Here is a 19,994-nt window from a genome sequence, read left to right as displayed (position 1 = left end):
GCCAACAACTTCTAAAAGAACCCAGAAGAGAAGACAAAATGAACTCAGAAATATACTGAAGAACTGACAGAAAACAAAGGAGACTACGATGGAGTGTATAATCCTGCTGGCAGTGACTGAAATACTGCTACAATAAGAGATGGGAACTTCCTAATGAAGAGATTAAGGGCCAATGTGGCCAGGACCCTGAGTCTTTGGGAAAGAATTCCTCAACTGAGGAGTGGTATACTAAAACAGAAATCAGGTTACAGACATCGCCTACTTCACAACTTTGTCTATGCTGAAATCAATGAAGAAAGTGAAAGTCTTTGTGTTAGTAACAATTTCCCCTGATTCTGGGACAGTAGACTTCAATTTCACTCATATTACCTGGGCAGTGTCAGGTAAGACACAGGTGGGGAAGGAGATGAATCAAGGGCTAATTCCTAATATTATATGCAAATTTGAATGCAATTAATTTATTCTTGTCACTGCACAGTTCATTAACTTTTCTTTTGTTATAGCTTGAATTATTTCTATTGAACATTACTATTTCTAGATAGTGAAGCAGGATTTCTATTACCAAACTCAATCAAGGTTTACTCTAAATTTTTCTCAATCTTCGACCATTTCTATTAAAATTCTTAGGCATAAAATGTTACTTGAAACTTGAGACATGTTTTTTAGAGGCAGGTAAGTTAATACAAAGTAATAATATTCATCTCTGCGGTTTGCAAACAGCCCAAGGCTAGGCATTGTGACCAAGTCTAATTGGGTTCTCCTGGAGAAAGTGAAGCTGAGGATAGATCTAAATGCTTAAAGTAGGAGGTAGCTAAGAGGAAGAGGAAATCAGAACAAGGTGTTAAATAGCACGTAAAAAGAACTGTAAATGGATGAAGTTCTAGGTATGTAGGAGATGAGGTTTTATCTTTTTTAAAAATCTAGATGACATTGGCTGCCATGAGAATAATATGTTGGACAGGGACAGAGAAGGGTTGAGGAGATTCCAGAAACAGGAGGGACTTGGAAACTGATGGAAGCTGGCGGTAGTGGCATTTGAGATTGAGATCTGAGCTTCATCTTTTCTCCTCATACTTTCTTAAATTCCTAATTGTTTTAGATGTGAATTCATTTCCAATTAGTAAGTCATCTCAGGTTTCCTACTAAGTGATTCTATAATTCTGAATACATCTAACCTCTAAGGACACCAGTTTAGTTTCTATAAAACGACAAAAATGAACAAGATCATTTTCTACTTCTAATAATTCTCTATTATATTTTCTTATGCATTATTCCTCTATCTTACTTCCCCAACTAGAACGCATCAGAGATTAAGGCAATTACTGAAATATTTTTCAATGGTATAACTGCCAATGAAATTTAGTTATACTGTTGACACCAAAAGCACAAGTCAGTTCTTTAAAATGACCCATTTGGAGAGGACATTAGAGCATTACTGTGTAACACTCATTGAGTCATTTACAATATGGGGAAAAAAAAAACACTTCCATTCGAGTGGTTAGTTCACAAGGTAAATCCATTTACACAGTTGTGAGATATTTTTCTATTGGATTAATCCATTACGTAAGGTACAAATTTAGACATTTATTTCCATGAAAGTAAGTCCTTTAAGAGTTGAATGTTGGCTGGGTACGGTGGCTCACACCTGTAATCCCAGCACTTTGGGAGGTTGAGGTGGGCAGATCACCTGAGGTAAGGAATTCGAGACCAGTCTGACCAACATGGTGAAACCCCATCTCTACTAAAAAGTCAAAGAAAATTGAGCCAGGGCATGGTGGTGCACTGCCTGTAATCCCAGGCTACTTGGAGGCTGTGTAACGGCAGGAGGAATCACTTGAACCTGGGAGGGAGGTTGCAGTGAGCCTAGATGGCACCATTGCACTCCAGCCTAGGTGACAGAGCGAGACTCCATCTCAAAAAAAAAAAAAAAAAAAGAATTTAATGTTATGTAATGATTTCATAAAGCTGAGCATTATATATTCTACAGCTTTATTAATATTTTTAATTTTTTATATCATTACTGTTCACCATACTTACAGATCCCTTTGGGCCAGGTAATCCTATATCTCCCTAAATCAATAAAAGAAATTTAAGTTAGAACAACGTGTTCGCATTTGATAATTTCCTGAAAAAACTTTAAAAGTTATTATGCTACTAAAATATAGAAAACCATGAACAGATTAACTCTGGCACTGCAAAAAAAAAAAAAATTAGACTCCAATTTTGGATTCTAATCTCAGCTCTACTACTTAACTCTGTGACCCTCTGTAAGTTATGTAAGCTATGTAACCTCCCAGCTTTTGGCTAATTTATCTGTTAAATAAAAGTGTTGAATCAGAGCTTCCCAGGGTTTCATCCAGATCTCAAATGCTAGGTGTCGAGAATTAAAAATATAGAAGGCAAAAGATATTAAAATAGCATTCTCTTATAAAACACAACAGACATTTGGACCTGACAACTTCATTTTTGTAATTCAAACAATATTTAAAAGTCATCCCCAAAAGTCTACTAAACCAAATATGCATGATTTTATGCTTTTAAAAAAAAAACCTTGAAAATTTCCTACCACTAATGCTAGAGATAAATTCAGCTCGTGTTGACGTATCAGCTTACCTCCACTACAAAACAATGATTTAAAACATCATGTTACCCTATAAAATGAACAATTTTAACAGAAGATGAAACTGGAATAATCCTCTCATGAATTTACTTAATAGTTGGGAAGCTTTGACTAATTTAGATGTTACATTTATATTAGCTCTAAATCCTGAAAATAAGAATAAAACAACGTTACTAAAATTTTTTCCTGCCCTACAAGCTCTCTAAAACTGTTTTCTGTAAAATCTATTACACTACCCCAAAAGACCAAAACATAAGCTTCCCCATTAAGTCACATTCGTCTGTGTCAAAACCATAATGATGAGCCTGCAAACCAAGCAGCTCCAGCAGTGGAGAGAACTTGTTCTCATTTGTATTCCTTTCCTGGAGATTAGGCAGCAGCCTCCTCTGGCGATGGAGGTCACTTCTTCGGAGGGTTTTAGACTAAAGAGATTACCCTTGGTCAGATTTGTGAGTCACAGCTTTCTAACTATAACAAAACTTGAATATTGTTTTCATGATAGAGCACTATTATTCATAGACTTTCTATAGTCATGTAAGAATCACCTTGAATGTCTAGACATAAAGCCACAGAGGATTCACCATCTGTAAGGGAACACTTTCATTCTCCAAAAGTTTAAAGCCAGATCTATCAATTTGGCAGTGTTTCCTCTCTGCTTTACTTGATCTTGGCTGCAGTCTTGGGAGACTTTTGTTAACTGATAGGAGAAACATCATAACCTTTAAAGAAGGCAGTGAGGGTAACAGTGTCCAGAAAGTAAGAATTTATATATATATACACACACACTTCTAACACAGTTCAAAATTAGTAAGGCTTCAACATTAACCAGAAAAAAAAAAATCTTACAAGTTCCCCCCTTTCTCCTGTTTCACCTTCTTCACCAGAGGCACCCTAAAAATTAAGATAAAAGGTTACATTTTAAAATTCTTAGTCCCATTGCCCAATTTTAACCAGTCAACATTGATAAGCATTCATAAGTGCCCACAGTGTTCCCAGAATCATGCAGAAATACAAAATGCTCTTAGCGGCTTTCCAATCTAGCTGTCAGTGGCTAGTCCAAATCAGAAAATAGCCTAGGGGAAAGCCAGAAGGTGAGGCTGAGTTTCAGCTAGAATGAAGGATAAATGACCATATTCAACAATTTTATCATTAGCCGTTGAAATAGGGCTTTCACAGTAGAAAAAGAACCCAGAGAAAGGACTGAGTCTAATTCATACAAACAGTTTATTTGCTGAGGTCTTGATCAAGAAAAACCTAAAACATTCTAATGTGGCTGTGGAAGGCTCCATCAGACATGAATAAACTAGTTCCGTGAGCCAGAGACAGAGCCACCCTCCTCAAAGGAAAGACAGTGTGCAATCCTGGAGGCAGAGCCATAATTAGCTCCAGCTTGTTAAAATAGTAAACAATTGCCGCGGACCAAACTCAACACCAGGTTTCACTCACTATGAACACATTGAGAAAAACTGTTAGCCTCCATGGTTTTATTAACACCCATAAACCAGCCATTCCCCCTTCCTTGTGAAATGGTGCATATCAAACATTGCATTTTATACCAATTACATAACAGGACTGACCTGTTCACCCTTTGGACCCGGTTCACCGACTACACCCTGTAATAAATAAAATATAGTACTTTTTCAGTATTTTCAACTGTTTATATAATTTCAAGTGAACCTTATTGGGTGGGCGGATAAGCACAAGTACAGATAATGTGATGGGAGAGGACGTTCCCACTCCTCACCACCCAACAAGAATCAGGACCAAAACATAAGTTTCCACATTAGGTCACAATTTTCCAAGCGTCTCTGGAACTTGGGGCATTCTCTGATCACATCCTCATAAAATTTGACTAGTAGAAATGTAAATTGAGGGCTAAATAGAAAGTGTGTACAATGGAAATTTTTACTTTTCTCAGCTTTTTTTCCTTCTGTTAAATTATATTAATAGACTTTTTGCTTCTTAATCTCAACTCTGAGTAATTTAAAATACCTTTCTTGATAGCTCTTTATGATAAATTCTAGAAAATTCTCCACGGGGCCAAAAGCAAGCTTTGTTTCTCAACATGGTAGAAATCACCCTTCCAAATAAAGAACTTTCTGGAGTGCTGGAGCTCTTACCCTGTCACCTTTCATTCCAGGAAGTCCAGGGGGCCCAGGCAAGCCAGGGAGGCCGGGGCTACCCAGAGAACCCTGGAAAACAAACACAAAGTCCCCGGTGTTACTGTCACTGCAACACTGAAAGCACGGAAGGCAGAAACAACCTTGGGTGTGTTGACTTGTGTCTAAAATAAACGTGCTGCAGTTGGTTAACTCTGCTTCTTGGGTTTGCCTCTCTTTCATATTCTCAGGAAAAGAGGGAGGGCCCAATGCTCTCCCAGCCTTCACTCCACCCTGAGGTCCTCAGTTCCCGTTGCACTCCTTGGCAACAGTGGGCTCTTTCAGTCAAGCCCCGCCACCCCCACTTCCTGCAATGGCGCAGCTGCTCCTCTCGCTGTGTAAACAAGCACTGCACAAGAAGTAAAAGGCACCATTCACTGTTTTCTGCCATTCCAAGAACAACGAGAGGCCGAATGTAGCACTTCACATCTCTCCAGGTTTAAAAATGGATGCTACAAACCACACGGATTAAAACACCCTCTGAGGGTATCCTACCTGTAATTTGAAGTTTCCCCTTTACATTGTCCACATATTCACTTAACAAGAGAAAGCAAGTACAGGTAATTCAATTGTAAATCGTTTTCTCCTTTTGCTTATTTTTAAAAATGTATTGTGTTTCACAGAAGGCAGATAAATGAAACTTTTTTACTTACCAGTTTACCTGGTAGGCCTGGGGATCCCACTGGTCCTAATTCTCCTCTACTGCCCTGTAAAAACACAAACATTGTCAACTGAATATTTTGCCAAAATTCAAATGCTTAGTTACTATGTAAATAAAATAACATCCTACCTAGGATTTTTCCCTTCAGCTGAAGGCACAGGCCATCATACATAGTGCCTACAGCATCCTGTGTTCATCTTGCATTGAATGATTCGAATGCTCTTTACTGTGATTACAGATGTTTAGAAAAGACAGCTGATACATGTATATGAAATGGCAATTAGTCGCTTTCAACATCTAAATCACATCCTAACTTTTATTATGGTTATTTGTGTCCATGTTTTAAGCCCTCACTTAGATTATGTGTTCTTGAGGGATTGCTATATATTAATTTGGAATTCTGCACAGTGCCTAGAACACAGAATACATTTTCAGGTCTACAGAACATTTCAAAGCAACATCTGGCAAATGATCTTAAACCTCAACAGAGTGAAAAAAGAAACAGAGAATAGATATGTTTGCCTTTAAATTACTATTGCAGCTTCAAAAGACACAGATGGTAAAATTTGTAAAGTTTCTGAAGTAAAACTTTTTTTCTTCTACTCATTTTGTTCTAAACATATCTTAAAAGATTAAACAGACTTCCAAAAGTAGAATTTATAATGAGGATACACCAAAAGTAATTTTATTTTGTGAACCCACTTCAATTTTTCATTTGAAACTCTAAGCTTTCAAATTTTTATTTGAAACACTAAACTTTTTTGATCTATTGAGAAAAAGAAACACATGAACTTTTCAACTTTTTTCCCTGAGAACTTCATACAATTTTATGCAATCTGACAATCTGACAAAAGCTCATTTTATTTCTTAATTTTTCATTTGTTTATTTGTTTGAGACAGAGTCTCGCTCTGTTGCCCAGGCTGGAGTGCAGTGGTGCAATCTTGGCTCACTGCAACCTCCATCTCCCAGGTTCAAGCAAGTCTCCTGCCTCAGCCTCCTGAGTAGCTGGGAGTACAGGCACATGCCACCACCCCCAGTTAATTTTTGTATTTTTAGTAGAGATGGAGTTTTGCCATGTTGGCCAGGCTGGTCTTGAATTCCTCATCTCAGGTGATCCGCCCACCTCAGTCTCCCAACGGGCTGGGATTACAGGCATGAGCCACTGCGCCCGACTAGCTCATTTTATTTCTAACGCATGTTCAACTAAGCTGAACACTGACATTATTGGATAAATAATCACATTTCCTGGAAGGTGTATATAAAACTCAAAGGAGTCCTTCAAGTTAATTTTTCTGTAAAATGACAACTCCATATTAATGTTTACTATTTATAAATGCTTCTGATAAGATTCTTCTGACTCATGCTATTTATTCATATTTAAGTTTAACAAAGTGTCAAGATCCATGAACCTTCTGAATTTTGAATTTCTCTAAAGGATTAAGAACTATTTGCCAATTTACAACAATCTAGCAATTAGTATTAGTAATAATTTCATGGTAGTCATTTCATATGACTTACAGGTGATTTAAACTAAATGCTCTTAAACATTTTTCAGCAACTTTGTATAAATAACCTGTGTCTGGTCTATGACTTTGGGATGATGCATTGGTCCTTAACCTCATGACCAGTTTGCAAGCCAGAGGCAGTGCCCCATGAGGGTGGATGCTGGGAGAATGTGAGTCTAGATGAAAACTGGCCCCTGTGATAGATTCCTCTATCCATCTATAAATATAAAAATTGGGTTCTACCCCATCTTTGCAACTTCAAAGTTCAAGACAGATTTTCTTCATTATATCTGCTCTGTTGGCATTTTGAAATAATTTCTCAAGTGCATCATGATTGACATCATAAATATCACTGGGCTCACGTGACTTTCATTCACAGAACAATTAACAGTAATTGGTGGGGAAAAGTTAATATCAGAAGGGGAAAGCTCAGTTCTTGGCACATCCTCAAGTATTTCTAAATAAATGAAACATTATGCTATCTTATCCAAAATAAAGATGATTATTGTACATTTTTTTCTCTTCCATAAACCAAAGGGCTAAATTAAAATAAGAGACTGTATAATCTTTGATTTATTTGGGGGAGGATTAATTATCTTTCCAGTGAATAACAAAGATTTTCTCTGCTGGACTCTTATTTTCTCTGTCTTTTCTAAGTTCTTATTATAGCTTATAAGTGCTTTCCAACCAGTGGCAGACCCTTGGTAATATATATGAATGAACAGCTCAGAGACCCACATACACAGCCTGCTCTGCTGAACTTGTGTACCCATAAGAGCCCATCATACATAGCATGGAGGGAAGAATCAGTAAAATTGTAAGCATTTACTCCCCTGTTATTGCACAAATGGACAGCATGTGGTTCCTCATTTTTATTTCACTTCTATCTTATACATCCTTGGCCATTCTAAATGCAGGTGATTTTACAGAAATCACCTCACTGTGAAAAACGATAATGTTCATTTTCCCAAGAGTGACCAAACAGTTACAAACAAGGTGTTAGGGCAAGATTTTCTGATACTCATTCATGTGATTTCTTTGTCTTCTAAGAACATGCATACTCTTTCTCTAAGTTCTGGAGTTTCATCTACTAAGCTAAGATGAACATAAATAATCAAGATATAAACAGTTATCTCTGAAAACACAGACTAAACACATTCCTCAGGGAGTAATTACGCATATGGGAGTTATTTATATCCTACTACTCAAGGTCATCACCAAGCTCTGATTGTAAAAATTCAAAAAATTGCAACCTCAGGTGTAAATGGGTTACCCATGGCACTGGTAACCACAAGTGTGCTAAATAAATGCTAAAACTCTTAGTCTTCAACAGCCATGGTGATAACCGTATTCTCAGATATGGGCAAAGAGGGTGGTAGGGAAAGGCCATTCTTCCCAGTTGCTAATATTTATAAACCCCATGACAACAAGCGTTCCAATTTATAATAAAAGAATCAGAAGAAACTGGAATAGAGGAAAAATCCTACCATTAAAAATGATGAATTGGCTGGACACGGTGGCTCACACCTGTAATCCCAGCACTTTGGGAGGCCGAGGCGGGCAGATCACTTGAGATCAGGAGTTCAAGACCAGCCTGACCAACATGGTGAAACCCCATCTCTACTAAACACACAAAAATTAGCTTGGCATGGTGGCAGGTGCCTGTAATCCCAGCTACTCAGGAGGCTGAGGCAGGAGAATCACTTGAACCTGGGATGTGGAAGTTGCAGTGAGCCAAGATCGCGCCACTGCACTCCAGTTAGGCGACAAAGTTAGACTCCATCTCAAAAAAAAAAAAAAAAATACAATGAACCACAACCAAAGGCTGTACATTTATCTTGGATGCTCTGTGCTGCCACATACATCCCCCAACAAATTCAGACACATCTGCCAACTCATCTCTTTTTAAGAAGCCAATCAGGGCTGGGCGCAGGGGCTCATGCCTGCAATCCTAGCACTTTAAGAGGCTGATGTGGGCAGATCACCTGAGGTCAGGAGTTCAAGACCAGCGTGGCCAACATGGTCAAACCCTGTCTCTACAAAAATTAGCTGGGTATCATGGTGGGCACCTGTAATCACAGCTACTCGGGAGGCTGAGGCGGGAGAATTTCTTGAAACCAGGAAGTGGAGATTGCAGTGACCTGAGATTGCCATTGCACTCCAGCCTGGGCAACAGAGTGTGACTCTGTCTCAAACAAACAAAAACAAAGAAGAAGAAGGAGCCAATCTGGGCTTTGAAAAAGATGCAGACCTTCTATCACCGATTCTCAGTGATAGCTACGCATGATGCATTCCCAGTGATGCATTCCCATGGTGCAGTCCCAGTGACTGTGGAGAGACTACTGATGTTCATGCAGGATGGAGGTCATAGATGTGAGACACCTGCCATGTGCAAGAGCTCTGGAAAACAAAGAACTTAGCCCAGCCCAAATTGCAGCAATACCCTTCTGGGAGACACTAATAGAGAAAGGAATCCCCTGAGTTCTTTAGAAATACATTGCACTAGATATCCTCCCCCCAGCTCCATCTCCCCATTCCCTACCTTTATTCAGCCCCTTGCCCTCTTATTGTAAGTCTGCAGGTCTGGGGTAAGATCCAGGAATCTGTGTGCGTTTATGTTATATTTGTTTGTCTTTACCAGCTTTACTCAGACTTTTGTTAAATGCCCACCACCAAAGTTCCATACATTTAAAATAATTTGCTCAATATGTCTTGTAACATTAGCATTCAGCAAGCAAACCTCAACCAAAAAACATCCTGTGGAGCTATGATTTGAGCTACTGAGGCATGCGAGGGTGGATCTGAAGACATGGACGCTAAGCTCAGTGGCCTGGTCTGAAGCTGATTTTGCCATGCATCTGGTAACTTCAGGCAAGCAGCTTAACCTCTCCGTGCCTGTTTCCTCATCTATAAAGTGGGAATAAAAATAGTACTTATCTCATAGGGCTTTTCTGAGGATTGAATAAGTTAAAAGACATAAATCACTTAGAATTATGCCTGTCTTGTAGTAAGCATAGTAGAAGTGTTAGTTATATTGATCTGAGGTAATTACTAAAGAAATCGGTCAAAAAAATTTTTAACCAAATGTTAAATTAAGTGTTGTTTGCCTTTCAAATCCCCCAAGTCTCTTTAAAAGCACAAGTTGTGCTTGGAAAAAAATAAGTATTTAGTCCTCATGTCTCCAGTTTCTGTCAACACCACTGATCATCGAGCAGGCACCTTCTTTATAAACAAGTACTGGGTGCTATTTTGTAAAATTATTTCCAAAATACATACAGCTAAATAATTGAAGTTGGAGGTTTTCCTTTTAAAATGGAACTGTTAGACTTTTAAAAGATCACAGAAAATATCAGATTTAATTTAATTATACTTATATTGCCAAAATTATTTTCCCAATAAATGGATTTTATTCCATCATGCTCTAGCTTGTAATGGCTGTTGTCTTTGTCCAACTACCCAAAATGCTAACTGAAAAATGAACACTATCTTCAGTACCTTTCCAATTCACAAGTTGGAAATTATAAATCACTATACTTAGCATGCACCATATATTAAGTGCCTCTCTCTGGCAAAAAGAGTGCTGATTAACCCAGGAGATCAATTATGATTTCTATAGATTGCTGTTTTATAAACCTGTTTTCATGTTAACATTGAAAGATCATATTAGTCCTACTAGAATGGTAATATTTACATTTGTCACAACGATATTTTAAAAAACTATTTAATTTTATATTACATAGTTTGCATATTTCTCTTGTGTAGGTTGATATATGCCCTCATACAGAGGCAGAAAAAAAATCTGTCCAAACCCTAACCATCACACACATCAGCTTCACAAATTGTTGACAGAGGAAACATGCCAGTGCCTAGATGGAGTGGGAGGGTGGCTTAGATCATTCCCAATACAACATTTGTGGATCTCTGTTGGTGTTGGAGAGGTGGTAAAGGACCACAAGAGAAAGTAGACAGGCTTCTGTACACAAGGAACGTATCCTCTTCGGAAAACTGAGGTAGAGCAGCATGAAACTCATCCCAGTCAGAGCCATGAGAGCAGAATGAACACAACCCACTCAGCAAAAGCCCTGGCAAGTTCTCAGAAGCCAGGAAGACAGAAGTGGACCAAGAGCTACCACACAGTAGGACCAAATGAAAAGCCCAGGTCATGTACCTGTGCAAAACCAGGAGCCACCCAGACCAGGTGAAAACCAAGGGGAGTGCCATAGAGAAATACAGAAGCATAACCTATATCGTAAAGGCAGGCACCCATACGAAATCACTGGAGGCACCAAAACGAACGGACTATATTTTTGCAGTAATATTGGCAAACATTAAAGGAAATACCACTTAATTTCAAATACATGCTTCTAGGACACATTAGAAATGTGTGTTCATGTCTTCATCTCCAACCCACATGCCTCAATAGCTCATTTCTTCTTCTTAGCTTGTTTTAGATTTGCAGGAAAAACTGAGCAAACACGTGAGGCATTGTTAAAAATGTATGAACTTATCTACAAAACTGAATTTAATGATGTAAAGTGAAAGAACAAACATGTCTTTCAGTAAGTGGATGTGGTGTTAAAACTCTGCTCCAGAACTATAATATTTATAACTTATCATGACATTTTTCAGAAAATTTTATAGCAGGTGAGAAGTCAGTTACTACCAACAAAAACAGCATGGCAGGATTTATTACGCCTCCAATTCAGTTTGTTTCAAGAAATATTGATTGAGCGCTACCTTATGGCAGGCCCTGAGGAAAGCGAGGTGGGAAACACAGCGGTGAAACAGACATGACTAGCATCTTCTGCAGTTACCACGGCATGGGGTACAAAGGAGACAAGAGTTCAGAATAAGGAAAGATCATTTCTATCTGGGGGACAGGGCATAATTGGAAATGTTTTCATGATGCAATTAACATTCCAATTACATCTGAGATGGCTTATGGAATGTTGAGTCAGAGAAATGAAGAAAAGAGCCATTTAAACGCAGCGTCTGGCATACAGGAAAAAGGTACGGAGAGTATTTGAGAATTAGCATGGAGTCCAACCTGACTTGAACACAAGATCTGAGTAAAGCCGAAATGAGAAGTAAAACTGGGAAGTTAACAGACAGTTTAAGATTTTAGACTTCCTCTTACTGTCCGTGGAAATCCATTGAAGATTTTTAAATGGGGAGAAGTGAGTATGGACACTGTACTTTGGAAATACCAGTATGGTGGTGTGTGTAGACTCAGGGAACTATCATTCCCCAGGGCCTTTGGAATTGTGTTTGGCATTTTTGTTTGTCCCTGTGACTGTGGAGACACTACTGATGTTCATGCAGGGTGGAGGTCATGGATGTGAGACATCCTGCCCTGTGCAAGAGTTCTGGAAAACAAAGAACTAGCCCAGCCCAAATTGCAGCAATACGCTTTGGGAGACACTGGTAGAGAAAGGAAAGACTGCAGCCGGTGAGACAATTGCAGTAATCCAAGCAGCAGGTGATCACCTGAGCCAGGGTGGTAGTAGTGGGAATGGAAATGAAGAGTCAAATGTAAGAGATCTTGAAAAGAGGACACAACCAACAGGTCCTATTTGTGATAGGAAATGTGATGGAGGAAAATGCTGAGGTTTTGAGCCCCAGGGACAGGAGCAATGGCAAGAATTTGGACTCTTACAGAAATTCAAAATCAAAATCTAAAAAATCAGATCCAAAACCCTGCATCAGCATAACCTCCTATGATTTGCCTCTCCTCACATAGGAGAATCAACCCCCTACCCCATCCTCTCCTGAGGTGCTGCCTCTGGTTCTTCACTGCTTTTTGCAGCCCATGCCAAGCAGCTCTCCCTACTCCATGTCATGTTTTGTATTCAGGCATGGTCCTGGCCCACAACAAGTGCTCAGTCAATGTTCCTTTAACTATATGGAGCTTTCTGCTCTTTAAAGTGTCTAATACGGCCGGGCGAGGTGGCTCACACCTGCAATCCCAGCACTTTGGGAGGCCAAAAAGGGTGAATCGCCTGAGCTCAGGAGATTGAAACCAGCCTGGGCAACATGGCAAAACCCTGTCTCTACAAAAAATACAACAATTAGCTGGGCGTGGTGGTGTGCACCTGTAGTTCCAGCTATTCTGGAGGCTAATGTGGGAGGATCACTTCAACCCAGGAGGTGGAGATTGCAGTGAGCCATGATCTTACCACTGCACTCCAGCCTGGGCAACAGAGTGAGAGTCTGTTTAAAATAAAATAAAATAAGATGAATAAGAGATGTAATAGTAAACACTCACAAAGCTCTAATGGCCCCACACTGCTCAATCTTCCTGGGCTCGTCATATAGCATCTTCATTGTTTTAGAAATGTGATCTGGCTATAACGTCATTGCTTCGACAGTTAACTTATGGAAAGTATTTTAATTAGAAATTCACAAGCTTCAAGCAAAAGAAAAGGATAAAAGAAGCACAGAGCAAGTGAGTGGGGGGCATGATGAGCTGGTTGCTTTGGCTGCAGAAATCTCAGGAAACCACCTGGTGGAAGTTGGCTGACAAATATCTGTGAGAAGCGAAGAAATTCCATTCTCATGCCACAAGACACCTGGAATACTTCACTTTTCTCAAATATGAAAATCTTCATTCCACATGCCCAAGAAATGCTTCAAAAGAAGTAATAATGATATTTGGAAATGTTTCTGTGTTCCCACTTGGAGTTCTTTTGGCTACTCAGCAGCCTTTGAAAATAAGAACTGAAACTGAAGGCCAGAGAGAATATTTTAAAGTCAAATTTAAGTGTATAATATTTAATTTCCTAATCAATTTCTCTCTAGGGTTAAACTGTATATAGTGAGAAAATAGTCATTGCTATGGCTGCTGTAAAATAGACAAGTTTACAAACTCACACTAAGAGAAGTCTGGTGGTTTCTCCAAAGCAGAGCTACCCTATGACCCAGTAATTCCACTCCTAGGTAGGCACTCAAGAAAAATTAAAACATAAGTCCACACAAAAACCTGTACACAAATGTTCATAGCAGCACTTTTGATAATGGCCAAAAAAATGGAAACAATCCAAATGTCTATCACCCAATGCATGGATCAATAAAATGTGATATATCCACATAATTAAACCCCACAATTAAATATTATTCAAGAATAAAAAGGAATGAAGCACTGATACATGCTATAGCATAGATAAACCTTGAAACATTATGCTAAGTGACAGAAGCCAATCATTGGAAAAAAAATAAAATACAGCCGGGCATGGTAGCTCATGCCTGTAATCCCAACATTTTGGGAAGCTGAGGCAGAAGGATGGCTTGAAGCCAGGAGTTCAAGACCAGCCTGGTCAACATAGCAAGACACCATCTCTACAAAAAAAAAACCTAAAAATTAGCCAGGTGTGGTGGTGCACCCCTTTAGTCCCAGTCACTTGGGAGGCTGAGGCGGGAGGACCTCATGAGCCCAGGAGTTCAAGGTTGCTGTGAGCTATGATTGCACCACTGCACCCCAACCTGGGTAATTGAGTGAGAGAGACCGTATCTCTTAAAAAATTAATTAATTATTTATTTTTTAAAAAACAAAAAGCTAACATATTATATGATTCCATTTACATGAAAATTCCAGAACTGGCAAATCTAAAGAAACATAAAGTGGATTAGTGGTTGTCTAAAACCGAAGGAATTACGAGGAAATGATGGATGACTACAGGTGGGAGGTGGGTATAAGATTTCTTTTTTTAGGTGATGGAAATATTCTAAACTTGATTGGGGTGAAGGTTGCACAATTCCATCAATATGCTAAAAATCAATAAAGATGGGTGAATTATGTAGTATGTGAATTGTATCTCAATGTTGGGTCTTTTTAAATCACACTAAAATATTTCCTTAAACATGGGATGAGAGCAGAAAGGGTCACCATGGTTTTGAGGCATTTTATTTTGTTTCCATTTTCTGAAAAGGCATGCTGTGCATCTAAATAGCACTTCATCTCTTTGTCTTGGACTAGCATGGGCTCAAACATCAGACAAGCATTCATGGATGGATGAATGAATGAATGAATAAATGGAAGAACATCCAACAAAGTCCTGAGAAGGTGCTTTGGGACAGCACAGCAAGGAAGGAATACTCACAGGAAGCCCCCGGGGTCCTCTGGGTCCCACCTCTCCTGGAGGCCCCTGTTGGCCCTGTTATGAGGAAGGAAGGTAGAAAAACAGTTAACGCATACTGATTACAACAGGTTAGAACTTGGGGAGAGGTAAAATGGTGTCTTACCGGTTTGCCTGAATTTCCCATCGGACCAGGCTTCCCTGGAGCACCTGTACTACCCTAAGAGTAAAATGCAACATTCAAAGTAACTCATGCTGAAGTAAGCATAATCATCAATCTGCCTTACCCAGACTGGGTATCTTTTACATTTGAATAGCATTAATTCACTGCTTTCACACTGAGAACGTGGGAATGTACAGAATCTCTTTCCTGTTAGATACATCAAAATTCTTTAGATTCAGGATATTGTCTGTGAGTCTAAGAAATATATTACAGGTCCAATGTCAAACAATGAGGGGTTTTAGCCTTCATTTAAGGGGATCCTCTTCAATTATAGGATTTTTCTTTCTTCACAATAATAATAATATATGTCTTTCCTTTACCATTTCCACCTCCAATATAATTCTTTGACTCTTTTTACCTCACATTAAAGTATTGAAATTATTAAGAATCCAACCAACATGGGGAAATAGGATGTGCTGCTGAGAAAGCCCCATCAGCAAGCTCTAGGGAAAGCACATGTCTGGAGACGCCCTCTCCACCATCAATCTCTTGTGCAGCTCAAGATGCTGCAGACCGCTGTGATTGGAGGGTTGCAGCCTGGTACTCTAATAGCGACCCATCTCTACATTATTCACCTTTTATCTCTTTTCTTCTCAAGCAAAGCTATATTTTATCCCTTAAAATTTTTTCCACCTATTGTTTTAACTGCTTACATTTTGTTTTATGTAGGTCAATCAGAATGTGAAAAAAATGCCTAATATCTTTTTAGTTTAGCTGAATCATCCTAATAATAGTCTCTGACACAAGTTCTACGGCTTAGTAATATCTTCCTTATTTTAGGTAGTAGGGAACAATAAAATTTTCTGTTTTATACTGGCAAAGGATGACATTTTCATTAAGGAAATCTAATTAGCAGCATTTTATCAAAGTATGCTTTCTGTAGTTAGGAAAAAGATTAGTATTTGAAGCCTTAACACTTTTACTTTTGTATCTCTCCCTAGGGCCAAATATAAAATAAAAGACATGCTGAAAGTACTAAAAGTTACAAATATGTTAGTAAATAATAAAGAAATTAAGAAAAATATTAATTGAAATTTTAAAATATTGTACCTTTTCACCAGCAACACCTTTTGCACCAGGAATTCCAGGTACACCCTAAAAGAATACATACACAATGCAAGTTTAATCACCTCCTCTGAGAATCCATGAGATGCCAAGCCCACTGCACACTGCAGGGAGGCTGAGGGAATCATGGCAACCTCAAAGCTTTAATGTGAGGAAGATGCTTCCTAGTGTCCAAACCCTGCACAGTCATTTATAGAACTACCCACAGTTTAGAGGGCATGACTTTACTATATCTGGCTTGTTAAAGCTAAATGCCCTTAAAGCAAATCTTGTCTTTAAACTAAAGTTACTTTTCAAGGACAAACTTCCCAAATTAGAATCCAGTACCATTTTCAGGTCAAGAGGAGCTCTAATAGGCAGGACAGAGACTACAGGCTTGTGATATGGTTTCATGTACAGAGTAATAAAACAAAGACCTCTCAAAATGTTGGGCTTTGTAGTAGAAAACGAAATAGTAGGAAGATGCTGGGTCTAACTCAGATTTGATATTATTGGGAGTGCTAATATTATCTGATTATTTAAAAAGCATCAGGTGTCATAAAAGACAGGGGGCCAGGCTTTGATATTACCAAGTATTCTTTATTAATTAGAAAGATTTGCCTCCAAAGAGCCAAGAATACACGTGGTACAATCCACATGAACTTCCAGACACATTAATGCAAGGAAACACCAATTTGAATGACTGAAAATAGTACATAATCCAAGGGGTCAACTGAGCATACTCTCAGCACTCTTGTAGCTTAACCCTACTAATAAGAACTTTAGAACTGGTTTAAAGTGGAATGAAATATACATAACCCTACAGCTTAGGGTTAGTTAAAAAATATATTTAAAAGACTGAGTAAACTAAAGAGAGAAAAGGAATCCAAAACATAAAATTAAAGCCGATTATTTACAGTTATTACACAAATAGCTATTCAGAGAAAAAGTATAAAATATAAAATACAAATGTAAATTGTAAAAATGTAAAAGTAAAACATCATATCTTCCCCAGAACTTATCAAATTAGGTAGCATGTCTCTCCCCAAAATGTATATTTTGAAAACATGTATACAAACCAGTTAACATATAAAGAATCAAATACTTACTGGTAACCCCTGCAATCCTGCATCACCAGGAGGCCCAGGTTTTCCTGGTTCACCCTGCAAAAAAAGCTTTTATCACATGATTGAACCTGTATGAGCTGCTGTATCACTTTTAACAAAGGGAGGAGCACAGACGTTTTAAGTAAAAGGATTGTCCCAACAGCTGACTTTACATGCAAAAATAAAGTGACTTAATTTAGGGTGAGGGAGTAGGGTGGGAAATAGGACATAATTCAACCAAAATGCACAGTCTCTCTCAACCTACTTTTATCAACAGGGTAATTTTACTGAGTTCCTGAAACCAAGCAAATAATTATACTATTCTAATAAGTATTTCATACTTGACACTTGATTCAAAAATTAAAGGAAGGGAAAAAGCCAAAGCCAGCTAAATAAATCTCTTGGTGATTTAGTAATGGAAATGCCGTGCTCAGTTGGCCAGGGCAGAGGCAGTCCCACTCACTCTTGGACTAAATTACACAGCCTACCTTTGTTCCAGGCATTCCAGGGATCCCATCACGGCCATCCACACCTGGCAAACCCTAAACACACACAAAGCAACATACTGTCTCTTACACACAGTCACATTCTTTTTCCCTTCATTATTTTCTAAAGTTGTATTGCAAGTCAATGATCACTGAAAAATGTGCTTGATGACTACAGCTCAGGACATACCGTGTCTCCTTTGGGCCCAGGAAGACCAGGAATTCCTCTAGCACCTTGAGCCCCCTGCAGGGCGGAAGAGAAAGAATAGACAAAACATGTTCAGTTATCATAACACTTAGACTTGTCAAAGAGATCAGCATAATCAGCAGATGACACTGAAAAGCAGGAGGCTTAGTGACTGAATTTAAACTCACTCTTTCTCCTTTGGGACCTGCTTCTCCTGGAGGTCCTCGCTGTCCTTGATCACCCTGTATGAAAATAAAATTCGTTAATGTAAGCAAAAGTTACTTATTAATCAACTTTTAAAAATTAGAAAGCATCATCCACGTCACCCAACTATTGGTCTTCCACCACAATGGCTTTGCTCTATCAAGGAAGTCTAGATGAAGAAATCTTTCTGTAAAAATGGCATTGTCTCAAAAACAGATATTGCCATAGAGATAACTAAGACCTGACTGTCTTTCGTTTGCCCTTAAATGCATTATGCCTCTGTGTTTTTGCGTGTAACATATAATGGATCCATGCAGTGGATTTCGACATCAGTAACTGCATGTACATATCAGCTAACTTCATTGACTGTTAAAGAGGTTTGAGGTTTGGATTAGTTGCCAATCTTTCCCTCATATTATTTAATCCCACAGTCAATCTTAGTGATTTCTGTCGAAGTGATCTAGCTAATGTTGATATATGCTACAGGTGGTAATAGATAAGAGGCTGTGTCTTCCTAAAGTACAGTTTTTGTTGAGTTGCTTAACTCTAAAACCTCAAATGGCTCCCTATTGCTACTGGATCTGTTCAAATGGCTCAGGTTGGCATTAAACATTCTCCATGATTTAGTTCTACCTTATCCATCCAATCTCATCTTTTCAACCAAACTTTCAACTCCAGGCCGTGACAGCCCCTATGACAGCACACATATCCCATCACCACCAACGGTGCCACCCCTGTACTTTGCTGGCTTTCCTGCCCACAGGCTTTCAAACCAACCTCCCCCTCAGGTCCTCTTACATGGATTACATCTATCCTATGCTTTAGCATTTGATCTTGTATAGTTGATCATTGAGTTACTTTCTGTCTTTCCCACTGGAACACAGGACTTTGACAGTTGGAAATTCTTTCTTATATCTTTTCTACTTTTTATGTGGCATATTCAATTATCAATGGATGGCTTTTTTGTCTATTTCCCTCAAAAAACAGGCTTGAGGAAACCTGAAATAATGACACATGGACATATGGCAATCAAAATGTGGAATAATGAAGTCAGAAACCATAGAAAATGAAAAATATAAAATGGGCAAGAAACTAGAAATGAGATAGTTACTGAGACTCAACACATCCTGACAACCAAAGGAAAGGAACACACAGCAAACATAAATACTTAATAATTTGGCTTAATCCATGAAGAAAAAAAATAATATCAAGTCAGAAGAACATTTCTATGTACCCAAGAAAGATACCTGTCTTAATTAAATTTAAATTTTAACATATGTATAAAATTGTTCATTTTCCACTTTAGTTATTCACGTGTAAAGAATACTGCACACATATGCATACATAGCAAAAAAAAAAAAAATCTATCATTGGGTTTTGTGGAAGGAAAATCACTTACAGGTGCACCAGGAAGACCCTGAGGCCCAGGTTCGCCATCTAAGCCCCGAGCACCCTACAAAAAAACAAGACAATGGAAAAAACTGAGATCAGTCATGTATGTTAAAGGAAGCATCCATCTTTCTAAAGACATTTAGTAGCCAGATGAAAAGGAGGTTTTATGCCTGTAATACATACAGTGATCCCTGAGGAGTAATTACTCAGGCACCTCAGGTAAAAAAACACTTGTTTACATCTACTCAGCATACCAACTGTACTTAAACACAATCTTTGATGCCACCCTGTATTTTTTTTTTTTTTTTTTTTTTTTTTTTTTTTTTTTTTTTTTT

At 38.5% G+C, this 19,994-nt stretch overlaps 1 protein-coding gene across 1 annotated transcript in view; it reads right to left on the bottom strand.

Annotated features, from left to right (window-relative positions):
• Positions 1 to 19,994, bottom strand: part of COL9A1 (collagen type IX alpha 1 chain) — a 151,058-nt gene that overhangs the window by 21,141 nt on the left and 109,923 nt on the right. The window contains 13 exon segments of the mRNA XM_017859764.1: positions 2,038 to 2,070; positions 3,467 to 3,511; positions 4,198 to 4,233; positions 4,741 to 4,812; positions 5,433 to 5,486; positions 15,043 to 15,096; positions 15,185 to 15,238; positions 16,292 to 16,336; positions 17,395 to 17,448; positions 17,880 to 17,933; positions 18,067 to 18,120; positions 18,252 to 18,305; positions 19,667 to 19,720. Of these exon segments, the coding sequence (XP_017715253.1) occupies positions 2,038 to 2,070; positions 3,467 to 3,511; positions 4,198 to 4,233; positions 4,741 to 4,812; positions 5,433 to 5,486; positions 15,043 to 15,096; positions 15,185 to 15,238; positions 16,292 to 16,336; positions 17,395 to 17,448; positions 17,880 to 17,933; positions 18,067 to 18,120; positions 18,252 to 18,305; positions 19,667 to 19,720 (663 nt within the window).

The sequence above is a fragment of the Rhinopithecus bieti genome, unplaced genomic scaffold (assembly GCF_001698545.2).
Source record: "Rhinopithecus bieti isolate Rb0 unplaced genomic scaffold, ASM169854v2 scaffold_50350, whole genome shotgun sequence".
NCBI classification, from domain to species: Eukaryota; Metazoa; Chordata; class Mammalia; order Primates; family Cercopithecidae; genus Rhinopithecus; species Rhinopithecus bieti.
The sequence above is the reverse complement of the archived record's forward strand: the minus strand, read 5'-3'. Positions and strand labels throughout refer to the sequence as shown.